Consider the following 21,625-nt stretch of genomic DNA (forward strand, 5'->3'; position numbering starts at 1 on the left):
TAGGTGTTAATTTAATTGAAATGTAGTGGTGAGGATAAAGCACATATTCAAAGATGTAGAAATTCATGCAGAACATCTTATATAGTTCCTTCAGGTTCACTTCCTATCCATGAAAAATATACTAATATAACTACAAAGAAAGAAATTGTCTGCACTTAGTCAGCAAACTTCTCTGCAGCAGAACTTTTCTGAAGGTACATTATTATCACTTCAATTAAGTACTATCTATCAAACGATGTAACTTTAATCTCAACAAGTTGAAGGAATACATCAGAAGTTTAAAAGGACATAATCTTAGCCGTAGTAGAGGAGTTCAACAGGACTTTATTTGGAAGCAGATTTTAAGGATTCTCTGCGGAGTCTAATGAAATCTTGATGTTTCTCCTTTGGAATCCGGCATTCATTGACAGCATCGATTTTTATGAGCTTTTCAATCCATTCAGATATAATTGGAAATTTCTCTGTCGTTAGTGCGTTTACTCCTGAAGCCTCTCCTGCACTATAAAACCAGAATAAAACATGTGCAACAATATCCAGGTATCCAATACTCTGACCTGCAAAAAATTCCTTCCCCTTGAGCTCATTCTCTAGAATTTTCAGCTGCTGATGCACTTCTTTAACACCCTGCTCTTGTTCCTTTCCTGTGCTATGAGAAACCTTCGCTGCTGTTGGTAAGAGCTGCAGACAGAAAGCCACATACATTTGGTAAACTGATTGTTCAAAACGAAATGATAAAGAGTGGAATGTAATATATACCTTCTCGTCTATGAATTTAGCCCAGAAACGAGCCATGGCTCTCTCATAGGGATCTTGAGGCAAAATAGAATTGTTTTTCCAAGTCTCATCAAGGTACTCAAGAATGACTAATGATTCTGCAAGTGGTTTTTCCTTATGCACAAGAAGAGGGACTTTCTTATGGATGGGATTATACTTGAGAAGTGAAGGACTCTTATTGGATAAGTCTTCTTCAATATATTCATAGGGTATTCCTTTGAGTTTCAGGGCTAGCTCAACTCTGCGGCTGAAAGGGCTTGCCCACATGCCAAATAGCTTCACTTCTTCGGCCATAGTTCTTCTTGGGTTTTGAAAGGCTATGGGATAAATGTTTACTGTTGTTCCCCCTTAGTCGATAACATGTTACTCTTATAACTTAATAGACCTCTAGCATAAACCGATTGCTGCATGGTTCTAAACCTCAGCCATCCAAAAATTTGGCTGTTCAGCTCCTAGGGTTGCACGATGTTGCCTAACAACCATCGGAGACTAGATACATGACACCATTAATATATTTCTCCGATACTCTCTAGGTGACACCATTTGTATATTTTTGTTTTGCCTAGGAATACACACATACATCCGAGGGTAATCTATTAACTAGATGGCCATGAAATTAATCAGAAAGTTGCATACATTTATGTGTGAGTAAGTTATGTTTTGCCTTGCCCCAATTAAATCGCTATAACCTAAAACCAACCACATCATGACTCATGAGGTTAATTAGGAATAATCCATCAAGCATCATAAGTTCATCTTCTAACACCAAAGGAACCGAAGAAATGTGGAATCCTTTTTCTTAGTGTGGAATATTGTAATCTTGCTGATGTCAACAGTCAGCAACGTTTGTTTATTTAGCTTGAATTTCTGTCTATGGAAAGTTTTACAAATTAGGAAGTTGCTTGCAGCAGTAAAAACTGCTGTACTGCATCAGTAAATTGCTCTGCAGCTCAGCTGACAAGAGGTACATAAAATTTCAACTTGAATATAACAAGTCTTATTTTCTCCTATAAGCAGAATATATAATAAACAGTAGCATAGATAGAACCTCATGATCACAATCCTGACAGGGTCATTCTAAAGGCTTTACTTAGATGCAGATTTAAAGGCTTTCAGGCGGGTTCTGATGTACTCAAGATGTTTCTCTTTTGGGATCCGGCATACCTCGACAGCATCAATTTCAACCACCTTTCCTATCCATCCGAATATAATCGGAAATTTCTCTTTTGTGAACATATCAACTCCCAAAGCCTCCTGCAAGTTTCCAAACCAGAATACTAAAACACTGGCAACAATATCCAGGTATCCAATGCTAGGACCTGAAAAATATTCCTTCCCTTGGAGCTCACTCTCTAGCAGTTTCAGCTGCTCAGTTATTTCCTCAATGGCCTGCTCTTTTTCCTTCCCTGAGGCGACACTAGCCTTCCTGGTTGTCATCAAGAGCTGCAAACAAAGGACCCCAAAAACTGATTATTTTCATGGTTTCAACAGAGAATTAAGAAATGGTCGAGTTCAATATACCTTTTCATCTATAAACTTAGCCCAGAAGCGGGCCATGGCTCTGTCATAAGGATCTTGAGGCAAAATAGGATTGTTTGTCCAGGTCTCGTCGATGTACTCCAGAATGACTAATGATTCTGCTATTGGTTTTCCATTATGGACAAGGACAGGAATTTTCTGATGAACTGGATTATACTTGAGAAGCAAACAACTCTTGCTGGATAGGTCTTCTTCCACGTATTCGTATGGTATTCCTTTAAGTTTCAGGGCTAGTTCAACCCTGCGGCTATAAGGGCTTGCCCACATGCCAAAGAGCTTCACTTCATCTTCATCAGCCATAGTTTGCTCCAGTTTTGAAGTGAAATTAACTAAAACTGGTTTCCTTCTTAAAGCTGTTGCAATTCCAACATTCCTGTCACATGATGAGATAATCACATGAATCTCAGCCATCCAAAAAGCTGACAGTTCAACCACTAGAACCTCCGCCCTTTGAATTGCACAATGCAGTCTAAGTGGATGACATTGAAAAACAGGAAAAATTAATAGCACTATTCGTATTCTCTATTTTTGGATTAGCTTTGACAATATCAGCCATTTCTACATTTATATTAGATACATATGTCTACTTGAAGTCTATATTTCCATGATTGGCGGCACAATTAACGATGGTGGCTGTGGCTCATTGGCTCGGATTCTTTGGTTGGTGGCTGAGGCTGATTTCTAGTTAGCTCTCAATTTTCAATGTAATCCTGATATAATTTAAACTAACTCCACAAACCAATTTATATATTTGTCAATTATTTAACGATAAGTAATAATAATTAACTTCATGTTTGGATCATTCAACTTATAATCAATATTCAACTAATATCTGCAATTTGTACTTTCTTTGGACATCGATAAAAAGATAAGATAATTTGTATATGAGATAACTATAATGATTCAAGTTTAACACCACTGCTCTAGTAACTTCTCTAGCCTAATGTGAGATGGGGTATAAAAACTCACTCACTCAAATCCTTTGCCTGATTAAGATCTCACTAACATAATGTCAAAACTCACAACAAGTTAGTACATGCTTTAATAACAATTAAGATTCAAATATTATTGACCCAATAATTTTTCAAGTCTAAATCACGTGATTTTAAAAGTTTAAATTCAATTAATTAATGGTAATTGACTTAAATCTTACATAAATCTTAACAATCACACTCATATATGATGTAATATGCATCATATAAACTATATTATAACATAATTTAAGATGATTGTAATTATAGTTTGATCTAACTTATATACTTGCTTTTCTAAATGATATTGATTACAGAGCTTCCGTTGTATTAATACATTTGTCTTATCCCAAACCAATAATCTAAAACCTACCAGGCAACTACTCATTCTTTAACTTTCAAAAAAAAAAAAAAACTACACATTCTTTAATTGTACCCAAAATAATGAAAATAGAATAAAGCCTCATTAGGCAATAAAATTTTCACATCAATAAAGTCGTTGTAGTATAGTGGTAAGTATTCCCGCCTGTCACGCGGGTGACCCGGGTTCGATCCCCGGCAGCGGCGGTTTTTTTTTTCTTTTCTTAATAACTGCAAATACCTTTCCGTGGCGGGAAATCCACGCTAACAGAAAAACAAACCCAAAAGTTTCGTTTACTTTTTCTTCAATTCTTATTTCAATCTCCCAAGCAACCGTCAGTTCCCATTCCAAAACCCCTCAGTTTGCTACGCCAATAACATGTTTCCCCTTACATTTCTCTTTTCTCCTCCACGTTCCTCCGCCCCATTACCGCCGACGACATCCACCGTCAGCCGCCGCATGATCAGCAGCACCACCATCCACATAATGGCACTAGACGGGATAGTTAACGTCAACTCACTCTTCACCTTCGCTTTATTCCTTGGCCTTGCATGGTACCCCACCCCCACCATCATAGACCCCAGCTCCCCTGCCTGTGCCGCTGACTCCAACGTCGCCGAGAACCTCATTGCATGCCACGTGTACTCATTCAGCTCCTTCCTCTTCTCTAGCCTCATTGCATCAGCCATCAAACAAGCCATAAAAATAAGCAAAGATAGCAAAGACGTAACAGGGCATGGAGTTGGCGCCAGTCTTGTGGATGTGAACTTGGTGGCTTTGAGGGTTGGGATGTTGGCTTCGGGTTTTGGTTCGGTTTTTGGATGTGGGTTTCTGATGATGGCTCTGGTGGCTATGGTTCAGATTAAGTTGGGGACTCTGAGTTGTGGGAGTCTTTACACTTTCGCTGCTATTGGTCCTTTGGTAGTTTTGGTCCCTTTGGCTCTGCTTATCTACATTTCTCTTGTTATTTATGCCTTTACTCGCTAAAAATGGATATATCTATAAAGATTACGGAATTCTTTGTTCTCCATATTTTGTTTTCATAATTTGGATGATTACATGATTTTTCTTGTCTTGGATTCACTGCCACCAGAGATGAATTTTTGCTACTAATCAAACATTTCTGCTACAGAACTTTGTACTTTAACATGGAGATTCTACTACTTTAATTATATATAAACTATCACGTGTCTCTGATGTCTCTCACTAATTTATTTCCAAGTTTGACACTCCTGGGATGATCTACTGATTTAGATGCATACTTTGGTAATATTTTAAGTGAGTGGTGTTGGGAATAGTGCACTGTGCTTGGTTTTCTTAATTAAAATTGCACAGTTGCAATGTCTGCAGATACGCTTTTTGCTAATATAGTAATCAGAGAACTTAGAAATCAGAGTAAATAAATTGAATTATCCCCATCAAGTCAATTTATTTTTCAATTCTAAGGCCGATATATTTAGTCTTCAAAAGCTGTCCATGGGAAATAACTCATTTCCTGGATTCTGCTTCTCTTATGCTAGTAAAGGCCCATGTGCTAGTAACTTGAAACAGAAATTTTGTCTAATAACTTGTTCAAACTTATCCTCAAGATTTCTAGATTAATGTAATGCATCTTGATTCAAAAGGTTTTTGCTAGGGCAAATTTGGGTCAAAGTTTTCATCTGATCAAGTAAGTCTCTCAGTTTCATGGCAAAGGATCAGATTACTACAATCTTCAGGTTCCATTATTTCTGCTGCATAATTGCAGTTCTTTCTGCATTTTCTTTCATCTCAATCTTTTTTTGGTGTCATTTTTCCAGCAATTGCTATTCCATAAACCAAATAATGATGCAAAATCCAAAGGAAGACATTGACCTACTTACATTCCCTTCTGCTTGGAATCATCTTTCTTTCCCTTCTGATCCTCCTCCTAAACTTCTTAAAATTGCCCTTTTTGTCAAGAAATGGCCTCATAAGTCTCATGCAGGAGGGCTTGAAAGGCATGCCTTGACTCTACACCTTGCCCTTGCAAAAAGGGGCCATGAGCTGCACATTTTCACTGCTTCTTCTCCAAATTCCTCCTTCCCAAGATATCCAATTAGCAATTTGATTTTTCATCTTTCAAAGCCAACAGGTGCTGGTTATCTGGAGCAGGCCGTCGTCTGGAAGCAATTTCAAACTCAAAATTCCACCAGAATACCATTTGATGTGATCCACACAGAAAGTGTTGGACTGTTGCATACTCGAGCAAAGAACCTGACAAATCTAGCTGTTACATGGCATGGGATTGCATATGAAACCATTCATTCTGATATCATTCAAGAGCTTCTGTGGACTCCTGAAGAGCAGCAGGCTTATGTGTTGACTGAAAGAGCTAAGAAGGTTGTTGAAGAGGTGAGATTTTTTCCAAGATATTCTCACCATGTTGCTACAAGTGACCATGCTGGGGATGTCCTGAAAAGAATTTACATGATCCCAGAAGAAAGAGTCCACATCATTCTTAATGGAGTAGATGAGGAGATCTTCAAACCTGATTTCTCTCAAGGAAATGATTTTAAAGGGAAGTTTGGCATCTCAAAAAGTAGATCTTTGATTTTGGGAATGGCTGGGAGGTTGGTAAAAGACAAAGGGCACCCTTTAATTTTTGAAGCTTTGAAGCAAATATTTATGGAAAATGAAAAATTCCGAGAAACTGTTATTGTTCTTGTTGCTGGTGATGGTCCTTGGGGTGCTAGATACAGAGATCTTGGGGCCAACATATTTGTTTTGGGTCCATTGGAACAAGCTCAATTAGCAAAGTTCTATAATGCGATAGATATTTTCATGAATCCAACTCTCCGAGCTCAGGGACTGGATCATACTTTGTTAGAAGCAATACTCACTGGGAAACCAGTAATAGCTACAAGACTTGCCAGCATCACAGGGTCAGTAATTGTCGGACCAGAAATGGGTTACACTTTCTCTCCTACTGTTGCCTCCTTGAAAAAGGCTCTCTATAGGGTTTGGAATGATGGCAGAGAGGTTTTGGAGAAGAAAGGCAAGGTTGCTAGGCAAAGAGGGTTGCAATTGTTCACTGCCACCAAAATGGCAGCCGCATATGAAAGACTGTTTCTGTGCATATTAAAGGAAGAATATTGCAAATACCAAAATCCGTTTAATTAACATTGCAATGTTAGTTTGATATTCAATTTTGTGACAGCATGTGGTGCAAGAATCAATTAGATTCTCCTTGAGGTGGTATCTCTCATAAGACTTGGTGAAGTCCTTTGATCTCTATCCCATTGATAGTCCTGACTGTTCAGAGACATGAAAGAAGAGTTGTACAACACATCTTTCTGCACTAGCAGCACCAGATGAAGAAATAAAGTTCCTGTTTAAGAAACTGGAAAAGAACTCAACTACTTCATTGCCTGAAGGCTACTATATCCAAGGATTTCCAGGATGAAGTCAAAGGTATCACTAATCACTCCAAGTCTTGATTTTTTAAGGTTGCTGATATGGAGTTAATTTACACATTTTATGGAAAATTTTCAATCAACTTCTTTTAATTTTGAATTTATGTGCTATAATCTCTTTCAACCAGACTTACATGAAGGTGGCATGGCATGAACATAGTGCACTTACTATTGGCAGCCAGATGACAGATTAGATCTATAGAGTCTTGGTTAATTTAGGAAAGATATGCAAGTCAAATGGTATGCATACTACATATTTCATTGAATATATCTTAAGAAACATGGGATATCTCATATCTGCACTTGGAACCATGTGCTTTTGCAGCCAAACATAGCAGAAGAAATAGCTTTCCTGCTCACTGTCACTGCCACTGGAAGCTCTGTTAATGTTCTATTTCCACTTCACTGATATTGGATTTAATTTTCTTTTCCTTTGAAAGGGCAATCCTTATGAATGAACAGTCCAAAAGGATACTGCTTGTACTTTTAGTTTTTTGTTGTGTAACTTTCATACATAGCAAAGAGACGGCATTTGGATACCGAATCTCAAGCATTCATATTGACACTTAAAAAGGAAAGCCTAAATTATCTATTCATTCTCAGCCTTTCACACATTAGGGAGGGAAATTGAGCATCTAAATACTTTCCGCTCTTCTCAGCCTAAGAAAACTTATCCCAGAGCTAAGTCTATGATGTAGTGAAGGAATTCTCAAACATCATTTCCAGATAGAATTATGAAAAAGATATCATATTACAGAAAGGATTTGAGATCCCTAATGGGCTCTGTCAATGTCAGGAACTTATTCGTACTTCTTGTCTTCCATGATTATTTGTTTGCTATATGAATTCCTGCAAAATGTCAAGGAAGATTATATAAGAAACCATACTGTTAAATCTTCAGAGAAGTTTCTTCATAGAAATATAACAGCTGCCATTACTCGTCTTGGGATAAACAGGTACAAATTTCTTCACCAGTCATATTTCATGAGTTTGGCCATTTTCATTTTTGCTAGTTTTTTGGTTAAGTAAAACACTAGTTAAATTTTGTAAATGAAAATACCTTGGAAAACTGATGGAGAATCCATATGCACTAGAAGCGCAGGCTCTAATAATAAAGCGAACCTGCAGAAATCCAAGTCAAGTTTTGAGTCTTAGTATAGTCAAAATTCATATAGTTGCATTGAGATATCTACTTGCAGCTTCATCTATAACATCAGTACCTTGCCACCAGTTTCCTCTAGAAGCATCCTGTGAATTGTTTCCATTAGGATCATCTTCACCTCCATCTTTCTTAAACTATTCATTCACAAAATATATAGTACAATTACCTTAATACATCTGAAAAATAAAATTTATAGAATAATAACTTTCATTCATCTTTCACAAAGTAGTTTTTGTATCAGAGATCAACCAGTCAGGACTCACAATAGGGTATGACGTAGAAGTTTGAGTACTCGAAGAACAGGAATATATGTCTTGGCCACCATAGTAAAGAGATGAACTTAAATGGCATGGTTCTGCCCTTTCTTCCTGAAAAACTGAGTTCCTCTCCTTGTTGGGTATGTTATAGGTTGCACCCTCAGCAAGTGGAGCTACGTTAAATGGGAAAAAGGGAAACAAGAATCAGAAAATATTATCAGAAACTAGTTTTACATTGTCAAACAAGGTAAGAAGTACTAAATTTTTCACAAAATGAGGATAGGTTTACTGAAGAATGAGGGAAATCATACTATTAACAGTCCATGAAGCACTGCTTCCAGGGAAGCAGCAACATGGAAGTAGTAGTTTAAAGAAAAACGTATAATAGGTCCTCAGGTGACTCTTACTGAATACAGAAAAATTCTGAGGATATGCTCCTATTGACACAAAAGTACTTGAGTTGACAAGCAAATAGACTTGGAATTTGTTTTCCCCAATGCTGCACAGTTCAAGCAATATAGAAGGTCTACATCTGATGGGAGAAATGGACTGAAATCATAAGAAAGTGAAGTGTCCTGATCAATAACCTTGCATTCCATGTCTCCAAGCTGAACCTTCTAAAGACTGATTTGGCCAAGATTCTAACACCTTGGAGCTTGAGGAGTTCCTCCCTCCCGCCTGAAATTTCAAATAAAGAAAAGTTACCTATCAGACTAGGAATCTGATTAAAGAAAACTCGTCCTTGGTTTCCACTAGAAAAATACTTTTCACATACAAAAACCATGCCTTTCCTCTGCTATGCTCTTGTATTCCAGAACAGAAGATTTACATACGATCAGAATGAAGAGGCCAAATAACATAGGAAACAGTCACTCCATCATTAACCCAGAACTAGAACTTTCAGCCTTTGATTGAAATTCTGAATTGCAGAAGATTATACCATATGGGACTTTTCAGCTTCAGTTCAAGAGTTCCGGCTTAGAAGTCATATTTCAGAGCTATTCAGACGAAAACTAACCTTTTCAAATTTTCCTGAACTTCTTAACCGATAATACAAGCATAAAAAATGAACTAAAACGTCACATATGAACTAAAGCATGTCCAATCAGCAGAATCAAATATATAAAAAGGAGAAGCAAGAAAGGAAGAGTTCTAAACGTGGATGACAGCAAGAAACGATATCCATAGCAACTGCAGCCACCAGCATGAGACAGTGTATATACCATGGATGGAGGTGGAAAAATGGAACTGAAAATCCCTTTCGACGTTGATGATGATGACTCCTTGGAGCCAAACAGATCAGCAGTGAAGGAGGAAGAAGAACCAACTTGCCTCTTACTCTCCATTTTCCTTTTCTTGTTTGTCAAACAAACCGCAGAAGAACTGAATTCCCAAGTAAGAACTAATCAAATTCTGTGTACAGACACCTTATAGGAAAGACCACCCTAGTTGGAAAAATAAAGAAAAACCAGATAAGATTTGCAGAGAAGATACAAAGGGAAAACAGAAGTGCACGTGAAGATCACAGTATATGGGGAAGATGTATATCAAACTGTCTCAGTAACCATCTAATATATATAAAAAAATGCTAAACAAGACGCCATTTGCAGGTGCAGCCCATGTGCCCCATCATCATCATCATCATCATCATCATCATCAAAAAGGTATTCTATGACTATATTTTATGGTAAACTTTTCTCTCTTTCTGTCTTTCCTTTTTTTTTTCTCTCTTTTCCTTTTAAAATCAAAGATTCAAAGGAATTTTTCTCTGCAACTTCCTTTCATTCACATTTGGTTCTCTGCATATAATATCAATCTCACTTTTTTCTCAACTAAACATAACGGATAAGTGCCACGAGGGGTCCACTTGTCATCCCAAGTGGCGTACCATTTACTGCCATCTGTCCTCTAATGGATAAATGCACCCTCTCTTGGCTCTGTAGGGTCATAATAAAAAAAAGGAAAAAAACGCCTTCAAGTTCACTATATCTTGACCTTTTCCTTTCCTTGGCTAATGACCCTCCATGGGAATGATTTTCTTTAGATATAGCCTCAAGGGGGTTTGAGTGAAAGAGAGATTTGGAGAAATCTCTATTCCCTTTGATCCCACAAGAAGATAACTAGATAAGGTTGTTTCCCCACTCAAACCTTTATCTATATGTGCCCCTAACAGTTGAACCTAATTATGTTTTTTAAATACCATAGTTGATACTAAAATACCATAAATGATCCCATTTAGATACCTGAAGCTACCTAACTGATCAATTCGTTTGTATTTTGTCATGGAGAAGATACTAAATGCATGACCAAATACCCTTTACTGATCTCTTCTGCTTTCCCTTTTTCGCTGTCTATCACTCAACGGTCAATGGTTCGGTTTTTCCATCAAGAATAGTAAACCACTCTCCTATCCCACATTTAAACTTGCCCGAATTCCCATAGCTTTTTCCCAGGAATCGGTTTCTAATCGGGGTTTGATCATGTGAGGCGGGGTTCCAATTCCATATATTAATTATAAGCAACTAGCATCTTGTTTAAGGGCAAAAGTAAATCAGTACTGTTGTTAGTCTCAAAATGTGAATCAATCATTGAGATAAAGTTGAAGTGTCAGCTCACTCAATTGGATAATGCTAGTTGACCACGTTTTCCTGGCAAATAATCCTAGTAGTTGTGGCCATTTTCTCATGATTTCGCCTTGGAAAGTATGGCTAAGAGTGCATGCTGTGATTTTGTTTGATAATAAGAGCTTGAAATCTTAGGTCTCATCATGCTGAAAAGGATCATTACCCCATTTGTACTCTCTCCTTACTTGTTTTTAACCCCATATTTTTTAAGCTACATGAATTTTACTCGGAGTCCATGGAATACATGCATATCAAATTTGTGAAGACAATGATGAGTGAGACAAGTTGGCATGTCAAGATGTTATGAAAATTGATCCTATAAGTTCACCAAGATCGGCATCTCTTGTTTGGGAATCCATGATACAAGTGTTAATTACTACTTAATTAGTAGCTTGAAACGTACTACTTCTGTTTTTGCTTGTAGAAGTTTAAAATAATAGTTTCAGAATCCTAAACCTTCCTTTTTCTCTATCTCTTTTTCTGATTTTTTTTTCTAAAAGCAAGGTCCATAGCAGAAATGAATCTATGTGCAGAGAACTGACTACATACATGGTCAAATTTGGGAAACTTTCACATTCTCTGGATATGCCGATTAATGAACATAAAAAAATAACAATAATAACCTATAGTTCAGGTATTGAAAAGGAATGGTAGAAGAACGTGAGCGGCAGGATTCGAACCTGCGCGGGCGAAGCCCACATGATTTCTAGTCATGCCCGATAACCACTCCGGCACGCCCACTTTGCTGCCGCATGGGTCCTCAATTACATTTCTTTTGAGACAAATAATGAATATGGCAATCACACAGATTACATTCCTTTTTATCTATTTATTTTACAGCAATACAAGGATTTTACGGTCATTGGCTGTGTGATGAGATGCCGAAAAGGCATCATGGTTAAGGCAATATGCTAGGATAAAGGTGGTCAAAAGAAAGAGCCAATAACAAGCAATCTTATCTATATATTATCTTCCATGTGCATCCTCCCTTAAATCATGGACAAAATTAGACAGTGCATCATACTTCAAGAATCTATCAAAACTACAGTTCTAAGTTGAAAGAACTCCTCAATGTGACTAACAAAATGTGGACTGTTCAAGCTCTGAACAGGAAAATCATATATCTGCCATATAGGTTCTCCAATCGAATTGCTCATTCCTGCTTCCTCTTCAAAAAACATTGCTGTCTTATCCTGTCAGTTTCTGTCACCCCTATGTGACTGAGTTCAATCATTTGAACCCTGAAACCAATGAAGTTTAAATTAAAGGAGGAAATAGTTTGATAAAGCAAATGAGCACAATTCACTCTTATGCAAGTTTTGATCTAGCAGTTTATTGCATTCATGGATTCAAAAAACTGCATTACTAGGTCTTTTCCATAAGCTTGATTGCATCGAGTAAGCAATTAATAACATTCAACTAACAAACCCATAAATGAAACATCACATGTTTTGGTTCTTACAAAAACATATATAGATCAAGATAATCCATGAAAATTAATGCAGCCAAAAACTAAGACAGAGTCATTACAACAGAATGATGAGCCTAATAATACATTTAAGTACACATGACGCACTTGTTCCACAGAGATGATGGGTGATGCCAAACTGATAGTTTCAAGTTGATAGTTTCACAGCTGACTTGGTGTAATTAGGTGCTGTTTAAATCCATGGACAAGTTCTTGGATATATAACCCTGTTGTCAATGAAGAACCAAATTAGACTAAAAGAATGTTAATTCCTTGTCACTAGTTATTGTTATAATTCTTTACCAAAAAAATAGAAAGAAAAATAAAATTGAAAGAGCAAAGGTCACTAGCAAACCTCAGTATTTGCCAAAAATTTCTTCCGGAGGATCATAAGCATGTTTCTCTGGAAAGAGCTCCTCAAAATCTTTCTTGACCTTGTTCCTTAAAAGAGGGTGAGGCAGAAGCCCCTTCAACAAAATCCTAAATGGCAACTCCTCTGGTGGATCTGGAGACTTTATCATGTCCTCGTATATGTTCATTGCATCAGCAGGAGATCCATCCCTCAAGAAGCCCCTAATGATCTCAGTGTATGTCTGAGAATCAGGGAACAGCTCTTCCTTTCTCATATATTCCCATAACTTCATTGCTTCATCCATTTTCTTGAATCTCGCTAATGCAATAATTAAGTCCTTATACAAGTAGACATCAGGCTTATACCAGTCTTGCTTTTGTATCACCTGGAAAACCTGAATATTCAACAAGTTACAAATATCAAGCAGAAGATATTATAACTCAGAAGACCTTATCTACTACATTAACGGCTAAAGCTTATTATATATAACACTAAAAGACCCATACGTTAGAGCTCTCTAAAAAATATCATTTTAATGCACAAAGCTGACTAATTCTCTTTTATCACTAGTAATACAAAAACCCATCAAGATTCTCAAGCTAACTACCGAGAAATCAATGCCCTCCAAAAACTAACATTTTTTCAAGCATTTGATCAAACAAAACAAAAGCAATTTCATTTCACTCTTTAACTCAATCAAGAACACAGAAACCTAAAGATTAAGAACAACCCCATTGAGTAAACATCAAAAAGAATTAATAGAGTGAAAATGCGAGTACCTTTACCGCGAGAGAAGTCTCCTCTTGGCGTTCAAGCTCTGTAAGAACCGCAATCAATTCCATTTTCAATAGCCTTAAAACATGCGTTTTGATAAATTTCTGAAGTTTGTCATCATCATCCTTAAATCTCTTTAAACCCAATATTACAAAAAGTGCTTCTTTGCCAATCAGCTTTTTGCCTTTCCAAAGGGGACCCCTCGGCCTCCCATCATGATATTGCTTCAACCCTGAGATAGGTATATGGGAATTTGATTGTACATGTGGGACTCGAGGGTTTACCGGAAATGGGGACCTTGTTATGGGGCTTTTTGCGAGGTTCTGAAGGAGGATTGAAGTTAAAATTGGGCGCTTCGACTTTAAAAAGACGCGAATTGCCATTAGAGCCGGAAGAACTCGAGAATGAGAAGGGTTTTGGTGGAGAAAAATGCTTCCAAGTCCAAGCAAGTGAGAAACGATGCGTTTCACATAGGGCATTCAAATATGTATATTAATAATTAAAAAATATTAATATTTAAATTACAAAAAATAATATTTAAATGTTAATATATAAATTATTTTTTTATAAATCCACTTTTAATTTAGAGTCTTCTAATTTCACTCTCTATAAAATTGGAAATAGTTTTCAAATACTAATATATAAATTACTTTTTGATAAATTTGCTTTAATTAGAAATTTTTTAACTTCACTTTTTATAAAATTATGAATTCATTAATATCATTAATTATATAAAACTCTAATTAATTAAGTAATATAACATGTAAAAACTCATGACATCACTTATCTTAATATGAGTTCGCCCCTTGTGTATATCCTAGCAATAAGTATATTATACATGTTGTTGGTCAAGTAATTCATTTCCTATTGTATAAAGAATAATATTTGATGATTACATTCTTCGTAGTCGAGTGTTCTTTAGTAATACAAGGTTTAATATCAGTAACAAGAATACAATCTGTGTTCTATTAGTCACTTGAGTTCCCTGCTGGTTAATGAATCCCAGATGTTAGTCAGAGCTGAAATGGTTCCAACCTTTGTCTTTGAAGCATCTCAAATTTGTCAAAGAAACATCTTATCTATCTATCAGGGCTCCATGATACTACATAAAGATCAACTTGGCTAGAAGGTTCCCCAGGATTTGGGACTTGAATGTGAAATTCATAAAGGAATCATTATTACAAGGCATTGGAGATCGTCATGATGACAAGCTGACAAGAACTGAGATCAAACATTTGATCTAAAACCGGGATTATGTATGTACAACAATTGGACTTCTCACAATATGGGTGCCATCCGACCAGATCAATGTTGTAGACAAGAGAGAATGGCTTTTTAAATCTCCTCCACTAACAGTCACCTTAAAAGATTTCGTCTCGTTCAATGCCTTAAAGGAGAGAATTTCAGGAACCACTTTAACTTCAAGTTTTGGGTTTGGGGAGACTTCTGCCTTGTAAGTAGAGTTCGCAAGACCAACATTTTTTACTGTTCTATGGAAGGTAACTGTGAAAGACTTGTTAGTTGGAACTGAAGCTGTCGGTGAAGGATAATTCAGATCCTTAGGTGGTACATTTTCAGAAGGTTTAGGACAAGAGCTGTTTCCTCCTGATACTAGTTTGACATTATCTGGACTATATCCCAAGCTGCACATCAATTTTATGTAGTCTTCCTTAAAAGCTTCATATACAAGTCCAGGATGAATGGCTTTAACGGGGTTGATATGTCCAGCACCATAAGCAATTTCACCATCTGGGTTCTTGGATTTATCCATTGGCCAGGCTACCAGCAAAGGAAAATATATGAAAATTCGTTTCCGCAGCAGTCACTTGTGAATGTTCAAATAAAGAATTATTTGATTAATTCCCTTACAGCCAAATCCAGTCTTTAACTCTTTTTTGACTGTAATAATGCAACACCCTCCTTGAACCATATCAAATCATTCCCCTGCTTCCTCTTAGTAGTCATAGTTTCCTGGAATTACTATATTTTCATAGGATAAGTACACACTGGAACATTTTATTCCAATATAGACCAGTCAGATTTTTATGTAACAGCAAGCAATGAAACAAAAGAGTGAAGAGCAGCCAGCAGGTGTGAAATAAAGACATAAATTAGTTACAAAGCTATGAAAAATCCATTTAAAGCTCCTTTGTTAATGACAAATCATGGGTTTTGATATATTCTTTATTTGGTATTCTTGTTAATGACAACTCATTTTTGGCTTACCAAAAGCTTTGTAGTTGAAGATGCTGCCAGAATGGCTGCAAACTTAAAATGCAATAAGGAACACTGCCAAACTAGTTTCGATCACCTTAGCATTAACCCCAATGCAAAAGTAGCTTAAATGGACTAGCATCCAAATCTTGACCTAAAACTAAAACGCCCAACTAGTTTCAGATTCCAAGACAATTAGACAAAACTAGTGTTACAGATCACCATTTGATGAGAGGAAGTTCTGCATTTAATATAGAAAAAAATATAGAATACACAGACAGGGACAGCCATTTGACAACTTATTTTAAGCCAGTTTTCTGATCCGTTCACCGTCATAACTTTGTCATCAATGATGCTACACCAAGAGTATTTAAAAAGGTAGCTGAAGCTGCTAAACGAGTTTCATTCGTACATTCACACAGCTGTCGGACAGAGATGGAAAAGCAAAGACAGAGGCGTTGCCGGCTTGTACTGGTTCCATTGCCATTCCAAGGACACATAAATCCGATGCTTCAGCTTGGATCCATTCTTCTCTCTAAGGGCTTCTCCATCACAGTTATTCACACTGCTTTCAACTCCCCTGACCCCTCAAACCATCCTGAATTTCATTTCGTATCCATACCTCATAACTTATCTGATCAAGTCATCTCTTCTGGCAATTTAGTACTTCTTATATCAGTTCTTAACGTGAATTGCCAAGCGCCCTTCCAGGAATGTTTGGTTCGGGTAGTGGAACAACAGGACGAACAAGAAGAGATTGCTTGCATTATCTATGATGAGTTAATGTACTTCTCTGAAGCAGCAGCAAAGTATGTGAAGCTGCCAAGTATTATCTTTCGCACCACCAGTGCTTCAACATATATTTCTCGTAGCGGGATTCTCCAACTCAAAGCAGAAGGTATTCTTAGTTTGCAAGGTACGTGTGTTTAGCTACAGCATCTACAACTGTCAGTGAATTTTGAATGAAAGATTCCACTATACCATATTACCAACTTGAATTCCAAGTGTCCTTAGTTATGTTTATTGCCTGGTACTATTTTCTCCAGGCATGCTGCATTCTGCAGGGAGAACCAATATTTTGGGGCTCCCGATCTAGACTGTAGCATATTTGATCCTGGATTAGAATCACTGATACTGGAAAATTAAATTTGTTAACTTAGGTTCAACATCGCAAGACTTGGTGCCTGGGCTTCATCCCCTCAGATTCAGGGATCTGCCTGTTTCCAAATTCGGAATACCAGAAAATTTCCTGCGGTTGATATCTAACATGAGCAAGACAAGAACATCTTCAGCTGTTATCTGGAACACTATTGATGTCCTTGAACAGTCATCACTACCAAAGATCCAAAAACAATGCCAAGTTCCAATATTTCCGATCGGTCCTCTGCACAAGGTCGCTCCAGCCTCCTCAAGCAGCTTGCTAAAGGAGGACACCGGCTGCATTACATGGCTTGACCAGCAAATTCAGAACTCAGTTCTATATATAAGCTTGGGGAGTGTAGCATCCATAGACAAGAAAGAGTTAGTTGAAATGGCTTGGGGTTTAGCCAACAGCAAGCAGCCATTCTTGTGGGTTATTAGGCCTGGGTTAGTTGACGATCTGGAATGGAACAAGCTGTTGCCTGAGGGTTTCATAGAAACTGTAGGAGAAAATGGCTGTATTGTAAAATGGGCACCCCAAACGGAGGTATTAGCACATGGTGCTGTGGGAGGGTTTTGGACCCATTGCGGTTGGAATTCAACACTGGAAAGCATATCAGAAGCGGTTCCAATGATCTGCAGACCATGTTTTGGCGATCAGAGGGTCAATGCAAGGTTTGTCAGTCACGAATGGAGGACCGGCTTACAATTGGAGAATCCATTTGAGAGAGGAAAGATAGAGAGAGCTATCAGGAGCCTAATGGTGGAAAAAGAAGGGGAAGAAATGAGGCAGAGGGCTTGGAATTTGAAGGAGATGGTTGAACTTTGCGTAAGAGAAGGGGGCTCTTCCTATGTTTCCTTGAATCAGTTAGTCGAGCTAATCATATCATTTTGATCACAGAGCTGGCATTGTTACGGCCACAGCTAGCATCCTTCTGAGCTAAAATATAGAGATGAAACTTTTGGAAACTTGTGAAAGGTTCCTAAATTACAACTTTAGGGGGAACAAAATTTAAACATATCCGCCCAATTAGCAGCATTTACTTGCATATCCAGGCAAGCACATTAACAGCGTAGCTTGGGAGAATTTGGCTGGTTTTAATAAGACAAAAGCAATTAATCAGGAAATTGGCCTGCCCTTTCAACAGCAATTATCAGCAATACAAATATCATTCAACAAATCCAATAAGCAAGGTCTCGTTATATCTTATGGTAAAAATATTAGGTTACAAGAGTGCAGAGGAAGATTTATCCATTCACATACAATTAGTCCATAAACAGTCACGTTTTAAGATTGTGCTCAAGTTATTTTGGTGTACAGTAGCAATTATACATCTTGAAATAACTGCATTCATTTGTCTACACAAGTCTATGTTCTAAGTTAAAACAACCACATAAGGGAACTGTAAACACACCACTTAGCAGTGGAGCAGAGAGCTAAAATGATTGGCACAGATACTCTTCTTGGGCAACAATATGTCCCTGGAGTAATTCTGCAGCGTAGAAGCAAAAGAGAAAGATGGTTACATTGACAGTGACACTAATTACCATATCATTGAAAAAACTAGGGGGAAAAAATGGAAATATCAATGCATTCCAACTACCAAAGACAGATATAAACAAAAACAACGAAAAGAGATAATATTTGTGCGGCAAAAGGCTTTACAGTTTTAAACAGGGCACATAACCCAAGAAGCAAGGAAACTAATTGGCTCAAGTATGGAGATAATTAGCAGCCATCATCAGCTCCAGAGTCAGTTCAGGTTCAATGTAGAACTCAGTCTCTTTACCCCTGACCAAATAGTAACATTCTGATCAGCGTAAAAGAAAATAGAGAGAGCTCATAAACAAAACTCAAAGTTCAAATATATAAAAACAGAGGTGATTCAAGCAATCAACAAAAGTAAAAAAGTCCATTCATAGGCCTTGCAGAACAAAATAAGTTGGTTAGTTTGAGAAATCGTATAGTTGTTAAAAGTTCATACTGCATAAAAATTACAAATAGCACTGATATGTGTGACTGATACCAAAACAAAACACAGCAAGAGAATATACAAGGCAATTCCTACTTTTTTGGTATTTTAAGTTCAAATATCTAATATCTGTACTCATCCATGTGGATGTAAACTATCACACAGGAAGAGGATAGCACACTCAATGATCCCATGCCTGTTCCATAATATCAAGCCAAGATCTATTTATCTTCGAACTAGTGCTTATTTTCAGATGATAATCCTGTTCATCAAGATTCCAACTACAGTATATAAAACAACCAGAATTGTTACAATATAACATGACAAATTGTTACTGAAGCATCTTAAATCGACAGATACATTATGTAAATGAGAGTGCTAAAAGCTTTATATTGCAAGGAAATCGCTTGCAATGCGGATTTCCACTTTAACTACAATCCCTCTCAACAGAAGAAGCCACTATTAACAGTCAAAGACCTTGTTGAAATACTAACACTTGCTTCTACCTAAGTACAATGAAGGTGCTCCTACATATAATTTGACAATTCACCTCCAGCATAATCATGACAGAGCTCTGCCAGAGAAAAACAACAACCAAACATGGGCTTCATTCACATACATTTTATCAACATATCCAATTCTCATAAAACTACAATTCGAGCTACAACTTTAAACATATATCCACAGTATTCAAACATTGTTTGAAGCAGCTTAAAAAATGAATAAATACTCAATGACAAAAAAGAAAAGAAAAACAAACAAATTTGATATACAATTAAAAGATAAAGAACCTGGAATATTGAAGAGACCAATAAAAATATTGACAGATCTTCTCAAGAATGACAGCACTTATCTCCGGAAAAGTCACCTCCCCATGCTCCGTCTCCGCAAAACTACCTTCATCATCACCCAAAACCCATTACTTTCCGCTTTCCAACAACCCAAAAAAATAAAAAAAAATAAAAAAACAAGAAATTAACATTTCCAATCAAGAAACAACAAAAAACCCAGAAAACCCAATTCCCCAGAAAGACCAGAGAAGAAGAGATCAAAGAAAGAGACCTGGAGAAGTAAGCATGTTACGTATGGTTTGAGAAACCATGGCAGCTTCCTTATCGATAACAAATTCCATCCCTTCAGCGCTGATGAGCTTCACTGTGTCTTCTTTCTTCATCTTTTTCTCTCCGTTTATCCGCAATCTGGAGAGATCGCGAGAGAGCTTGTCAGGGACTTTCCGGTTATCGACTTTGGGACGATAATGACTTCTTCGGAAAAACAAATATTTTCTGCATTTACAGGCGTCTTTTTCCTTTTATTTCCTTGTTTTTTTCTTTTCTTACGTTACTTTTACTTTTTGGGGTTTCAGGGGAAATTAGATTTAGAATACTCTCGCTTGGCGCGTGTTGATTCACGTGACGAAGATCGGTGGAGGGTGTTTGGGTAGCGCGTTTACTGCAGCATGAAGTTGAGTCAGCGGAATCGTGGATTGGATAGAATAAATCCGCACGCCGCCTTTTTAAAAAAAAAATTTAAAATTATTAAAAATTTTAAATAAAATATTTTTATATTTTTTTATCAAAAAATTTTTTATAATTAATAAATAATTAATTATTATTAATCAAAATAACATTTATCAATTTTATATCAAGTAAAATAAAAATATAATAAAATAATATTATCAATCATATCAACATATCATGTTGTTATTTAATATAACATATTAATATGTCACATAATTTAAAAAAATAAATAAATATAATAAAAATATATATTTAAATTTTATTAAATAAAAATAAATCCTATGCTCTAGTCTTTGATACTATCTTAATTTTTATCTTTTAATTTTCATATTTTGTTAAAGAAAATTTACTATGTTTTACTTTGAAAAGAAATAACCTAGTTATAAATTAAAAATATGCGTTACACAATCATCTAGCATCTTGCGTGGTGCCTATTATGTTCTTTAGGTTCATCATTCATCATTATCATGAAATGATGATACTTTCATATTTATTTTGTTTAATTAATAAGTAGTATCTCCATAACGCAAAGTTGCAAATTAATTGCATTTGTTATATTTAGATATTTTGGATTTTCTATAAAATCACTTAGGTTTTATGTCACGTTTTTTCAAATCCAATTATATTTTATAATATTTCAATATTTTTAGAGTTTATAATAAGTCTTGAATAATTTCGAATTAAAAATTGTTGAAATTATATATCGTCAACTACTCTTGAAATTACTCATTAAAAATAATTTAGTTTTATGTCACGTGTCAGTCTATTGCAAATTTGTAAGTTCAAAGTGAGGTATGATTCATGTTGCATTAAATTCATTAAAAAAATATAAAAATGTCCTCAAATCATTTTTTATATAAAAAAAATTAAATTATAATACATATTGGTCCAAATTATGTGAATTTTATCAAAGATGGACTAAGTAATGGGAAAATACAAATTTAAAAGGTTTTCTTAAATTAATAATAAAAAAAATTAAAGTCAAGATTTTCAATCTCTAAATTTTGAATTTGAATATCGAATAAAAAAATTGGTTATTCTCATTGTAAAACTCAAAATTGA

At 36.2% G+C, this 21,625-nt stretch overlaps 9 protein-coding genes and 2 non-coding genes across 13 annotated transcripts; 4 read left to right on the forward strand and 7 right to left on the reverse strand.

Moving 5' to 3' along the window:
• Positions 1–70: 70 nt before the first annotated feature.
• Positions 71–1,463, reverse strand: LOC18590600 (glutathione S-transferase U7-like). The gene is made up of 2 exons (XM_007016218.3): positions 757–1,463; positions 71–678 (listed from the first exon to the last, which is right to left on the reverse strand). Exons 1-2 carry the CDS (start codon positions 1,066–1,068, stop codon positions 325–327), a joined length of 666 nt encoding a protein of 221 aa, XP_007016280.3. The 5' UTR covers positions 1,069–1,463; the 3' UTR covers positions 71–324.
• A 276-nt stretch (positions 1,464–1,739) lies between these two features.
• Positions 1,740–2,838, reverse strand: LOC18590601 (glutathione S-transferase U7-like). The gene is made up of 2 exons (XM_007016219.3): positions 2,296–2,838; positions 1,740–2,217 (listed from the first exon to the last, which is right to left on the reverse strand). The coding sequence occupies exons 1-2, from the start codon at positions 2,722–2,724 to the stop codon at positions 1,861–1,863; spliced, it is 786 nt and encodes a 261-aa protein (XP_007016281.3). The 5' UTR covers positions 2,725–2,838; the 3' UTR covers positions 1,740–1,860.
• A 941-nt stretch (positions 2,839–3,779) lies between these two features.
• On the forward strand, positions 3,780–3,851 carry TRNAD-GUC (transfer RNA aspartic acid (anticodon GUC)). The gene has a single exon. It is a non-coding gene; the product is annotated as a tRNA-Asp (tRNA).
• A 123-nt stretch (positions 3,852–3,974) lies between these two features.
• LOC18590602 (uncharacterized) lies at positions 3,975–4,675 on the forward strand. Its single transcript, XM_007016220.3, has one exon. The coding sequence runs from the start codon at positions 4,024–4,026 to the stop codon at positions 4,630–4,632; it is 609 nt and encodes a 202-aa protein (XP_007016282.3). The 5' UTR covers positions 3,975–4,023; the 3' UTR covers positions 4,633–4,675.
• A 345-nt stretch (positions 4,676–5,020) lies between these two features.
• On the forward strand, positions 5,021–7,622 carry LOC18590603 (UDP-Glycosyltransferase superfamily protein). Its single transcript, XM_088809979.1, has 3 exons — positions 5,021–7,077; positions 7,208–7,319; positions 7,405–7,622. Exon 1 carries the CDS (start codon positions 5,332–5,334, stop codon positions 6,784–6,786), a length of 1,455 nt encoding a protein of 484 aa, XP_088666105.1. The 5' UTR covers positions 5,021–5,331; the 3' UTR covers positions 6,787–7,077; positions 7,208–7,319; positions 7,405–7,622.
• A 16-nt stretch (positions 7,623–7,638) lies between these two features.
• On the reverse strand, positions 7,639–10,326 carry LOC18590604 (uncharacterized). The gene is made up of 6 exons (XM_007016223.3): positions 9,722–10,326; positions 9,086–9,176; positions 8,505–8,671; positions 8,300–8,375; positions 8,140–8,201; positions 7,639–7,928 (listed from the first exon to the last, which is right to left on the reverse strand). The coding sequence occupies exons 1-5, from the start codon at positions 9,842–9,844 to the stop codon at positions 8,185–8,187; spliced, it is 474 nt and encodes a 157-aa protein (XP_007016285.2). The 5' UTR covers positions 9,845–10,326; the 3' UTR covers positions 7,639–7,928; positions 8,140–8,184.
• Positions 10,327–11,781: 1,455 nt separating this feature from the next.
• On the reverse strand, positions 11,782–11,863 carry TRNAS-AGA (transfer RNA serine (anticodon AGA)). Its single transcript has one exon. It is a non-coding gene; the product is annotated as a tRNA-Ser (tRNA).
• Positions 11,864–12,065: 202 nt separating this feature from the next.
• On the reverse strand, positions 12,066–14,168 carry LOC18590605 (Pentatricopeptide repeat (PPR) superfamily protein). 3 transcript variants are annotated; one of them, XR_001929563.2, is made up of 4 exons: positions 13,722–14,168; positions 12,946–13,336; positions 12,699–12,817; positions 12,066–12,363 (listed from the first exon to the last, which is right to left on the reverse strand). XR_001929563.2 is itself a non-coding variant. In XM_018128021.2 (3 exons), exons 1-2 carry the CDS (start codon positions 14,097–14,099, stop codon positions 12,947–12,949), a joined length of 768 nt encoding a protein of 255 aa, XP_017983510.2. In that variant the 5' UTR covers positions 14,100–14,168; the 3' UTR covers positions 12,066–12,363; position 12,946. The 3 variants fall into 3 exon arrangements, 2 of the variants coding, with proteins under 2 accessions (XP_017983510.2, XP_017983509.2); XM_018128021.2 differs by lacking the exon at positions 12,699–12,817; XM_018128020.2 differs by lacking the exon at positions 12,066–12,363 and having other exon boundaries at positions 12,469–12,817.
• Positions 14,169–14,968: 800 nt separating this feature from the next.
• Positions 14,969–15,487, reverse strand: LOC148761041 (subtilisin-like serine protease-like protein). Its single transcript, XM_088809741.1, has one exon. The coding sequence runs from the start codon at positions 15,485–15,487 to the stop codon at positions 14,969–14,971; it is 519 nt and encodes a 172-aa protein (XP_088665867.1).
• An 866-nt stretch (positions 15,488–16,353) lies between these two features.
• On the forward strand, positions 16,354–18,041 carry LOC18590607 (UDP-glucose iridoid glucosyltransferase-like). Its single transcript, XM_018128019.2, has 2 exons — positions 16,354–16,846; positions 17,091–18,041. The coding sequence occupies exons 1-2, from the start codon at positions 16,366–16,368 to the stop codon at positions 17,963–17,965; spliced, it is 1,356 nt and encodes a 451-aa protein (XP_017983508.2). The 5' UTR covers positions 16,354–16,365; the 3' UTR covers positions 17,966–18,041.
• A 264-nt stretch (positions 18,042–18,305) lies between these two features.
• Positions 18,306–20,373, reverse strand: LOC18590608 (BTB/POZ domain-containing protein). The gene is made up of 4 exons (XM_007016228.3): positions 20,106–20,373; positions 19,835–19,940; positions 18,737–18,862; positions 18,306–18,563 (listed from the first exon to the last, which is right to left on the reverse strand). The coding sequence occupies exons 1-3, from the start codon at positions 20,215–20,217 to the stop codon at positions 18,784–18,786; spliced, it is 297 nt and encodes a 98-aa protein (XP_007016290.1). The 5' UTR covers positions 20,218–20,373; the 3' UTR covers positions 18,306–18,563; positions 18,737–18,783.
• Between the last annotated feature and the right edge of the window lie 1,252 nt (positions 20,374–21,625).

This window comes from Theobroma cacao, chromosome 9, assembly GCF_053813885.1.
Source record: "Theobroma cacao isolate CCN51 chromosome 9, ASM5381388v1, whole genome shotgun sequence".
Taxonomy (NCBI): Eukaryota; Viridiplantae; Streptophyta; class Magnoliopsida; order Malvales; family Malvaceae; genus Theobroma; species Theobroma cacao.

Excerpts from the sequence above, each read along its gene's own strand:
- LOC18590600 (XM_007016218.3), bottom strand. The coding sequence starts at position 1,068 with ATGGCCGAAGAAGTGAAGCTATTTGGCATGTGGGCAAGCCCTTTCAGC. Across the intron at positions 679-756 it reads CTAAATTCATAGACGAGAAG|CTCTTACCAACAGCAGCGAA; the intron begins GTATATATTACA and ends TTCTGTCTGCAG.
- LOC18590607 (XM_018128019.2), top strand. The coding sequence starts at position 16,366 with ATGGAAAAGCAAAGACAGAGGCGTTGCCGGCTTGTACTGGTTCCATTG. Across the intron at positions 16,847-17,090 it reads AGGTATTCTTAGTTTGCAAG|GTTCAACATCGCAAGACTTG; the intron begins GTACGTGTGTTT and ends TTGTTAACTTAG.
- LOC18590605 (XM_018128021.2), bottom strand. The coding sequence starts at position 14,099 with ATGGCAATTCGCGTCTTTTTAAAGTCGAAGCGCCCAATTTTAACTTCA. Across the intron at positions 13,337-13,721 it reads AGACTTCTCTCGCGGTAAAG|GTTTTCCAGGTGATACAAAA; the intron begins GTACTCGCATTT and ends TTGAATATTCAG.
- LOC18590603 (XM_088809979.1), top strand. The coding sequence starts at position 5,332 with ATGGCAAAGGATCAGATTACTACAATCTTCAGGTTCCATTATTTCTGC.
- LOC18590608 (XM_007016228.3), bottom strand. The coding sequence starts at position 20,217 with ATGAAGAAAGAAGACACAGTGAAGCTCATCAGCGCTGAAGGGATGGAA. Across the intron at positions 19,941-20,105 it reads TAACATGCTTACTTCTCCAG|GTAGTTTTGCGGAGACGGAG; the intron begins GTCTCTTTCTTT and ends GTGATGATGAAG. Across the intron at positions 18,863-19,834 it reads TGGTCTCTTCAATATTCCAG|GGGTAAAGAGACTGAGTTCT; the intron begins GTTCTTTATCTT and ends CTATTTGGTCAG.
- LOC18590604 (XM_007016223.3), bottom strand. The coding sequence starts at position 9,844 with ATGGAGAGTAAGAGGCAAGTTGGTTCTTCTTCCTCCTTCACTGCTGAT. Across the intron at positions 9,177-9,721 it reads TTTTTCCACCTCCATCCATG|GCGGGAGGGAGGAACTCCTC; the intron begins GTATATACACTG and ends TTGAAATTTCAG. Across the intron at positions 8,672-9,085 it reads TTGGAGACATGGAATGCAAG|CTCCACTTGCTGAGGGTGCA; the intron begins GTTATTGATCAG and ends CATTTAACGTAG.
- LOC18590602 (XM_007016220.3), top strand. The coding sequence starts at position 4,024 with ATGTTTCCCCTTACATTTCTCTTTTCTCCTCCACGTTCCTCCGCCCCA.
- LOC18590601 (XM_007016219.3), bottom strand. The coding sequence starts at position 2,724 with ATGGCTGAGATTCATGTGATTATCTCATCATGTGACAGGAATGTTGGA. Across the intron at positions 2,218-2,295 it reads CTAAGTTTATAGATGAAAAG|CTCTTGATGACAACCAGGAA; the intron begins GTATATTGAACT and ends CTTTGTTTGCAG.
- LOC148761041 (XM_088809741.1), bottom strand. The coding sequence starts at position 15,487 with ATGGATAAATCCAAGAACCCAGATGGTGAAATTGCTTATGGTGCTGGA.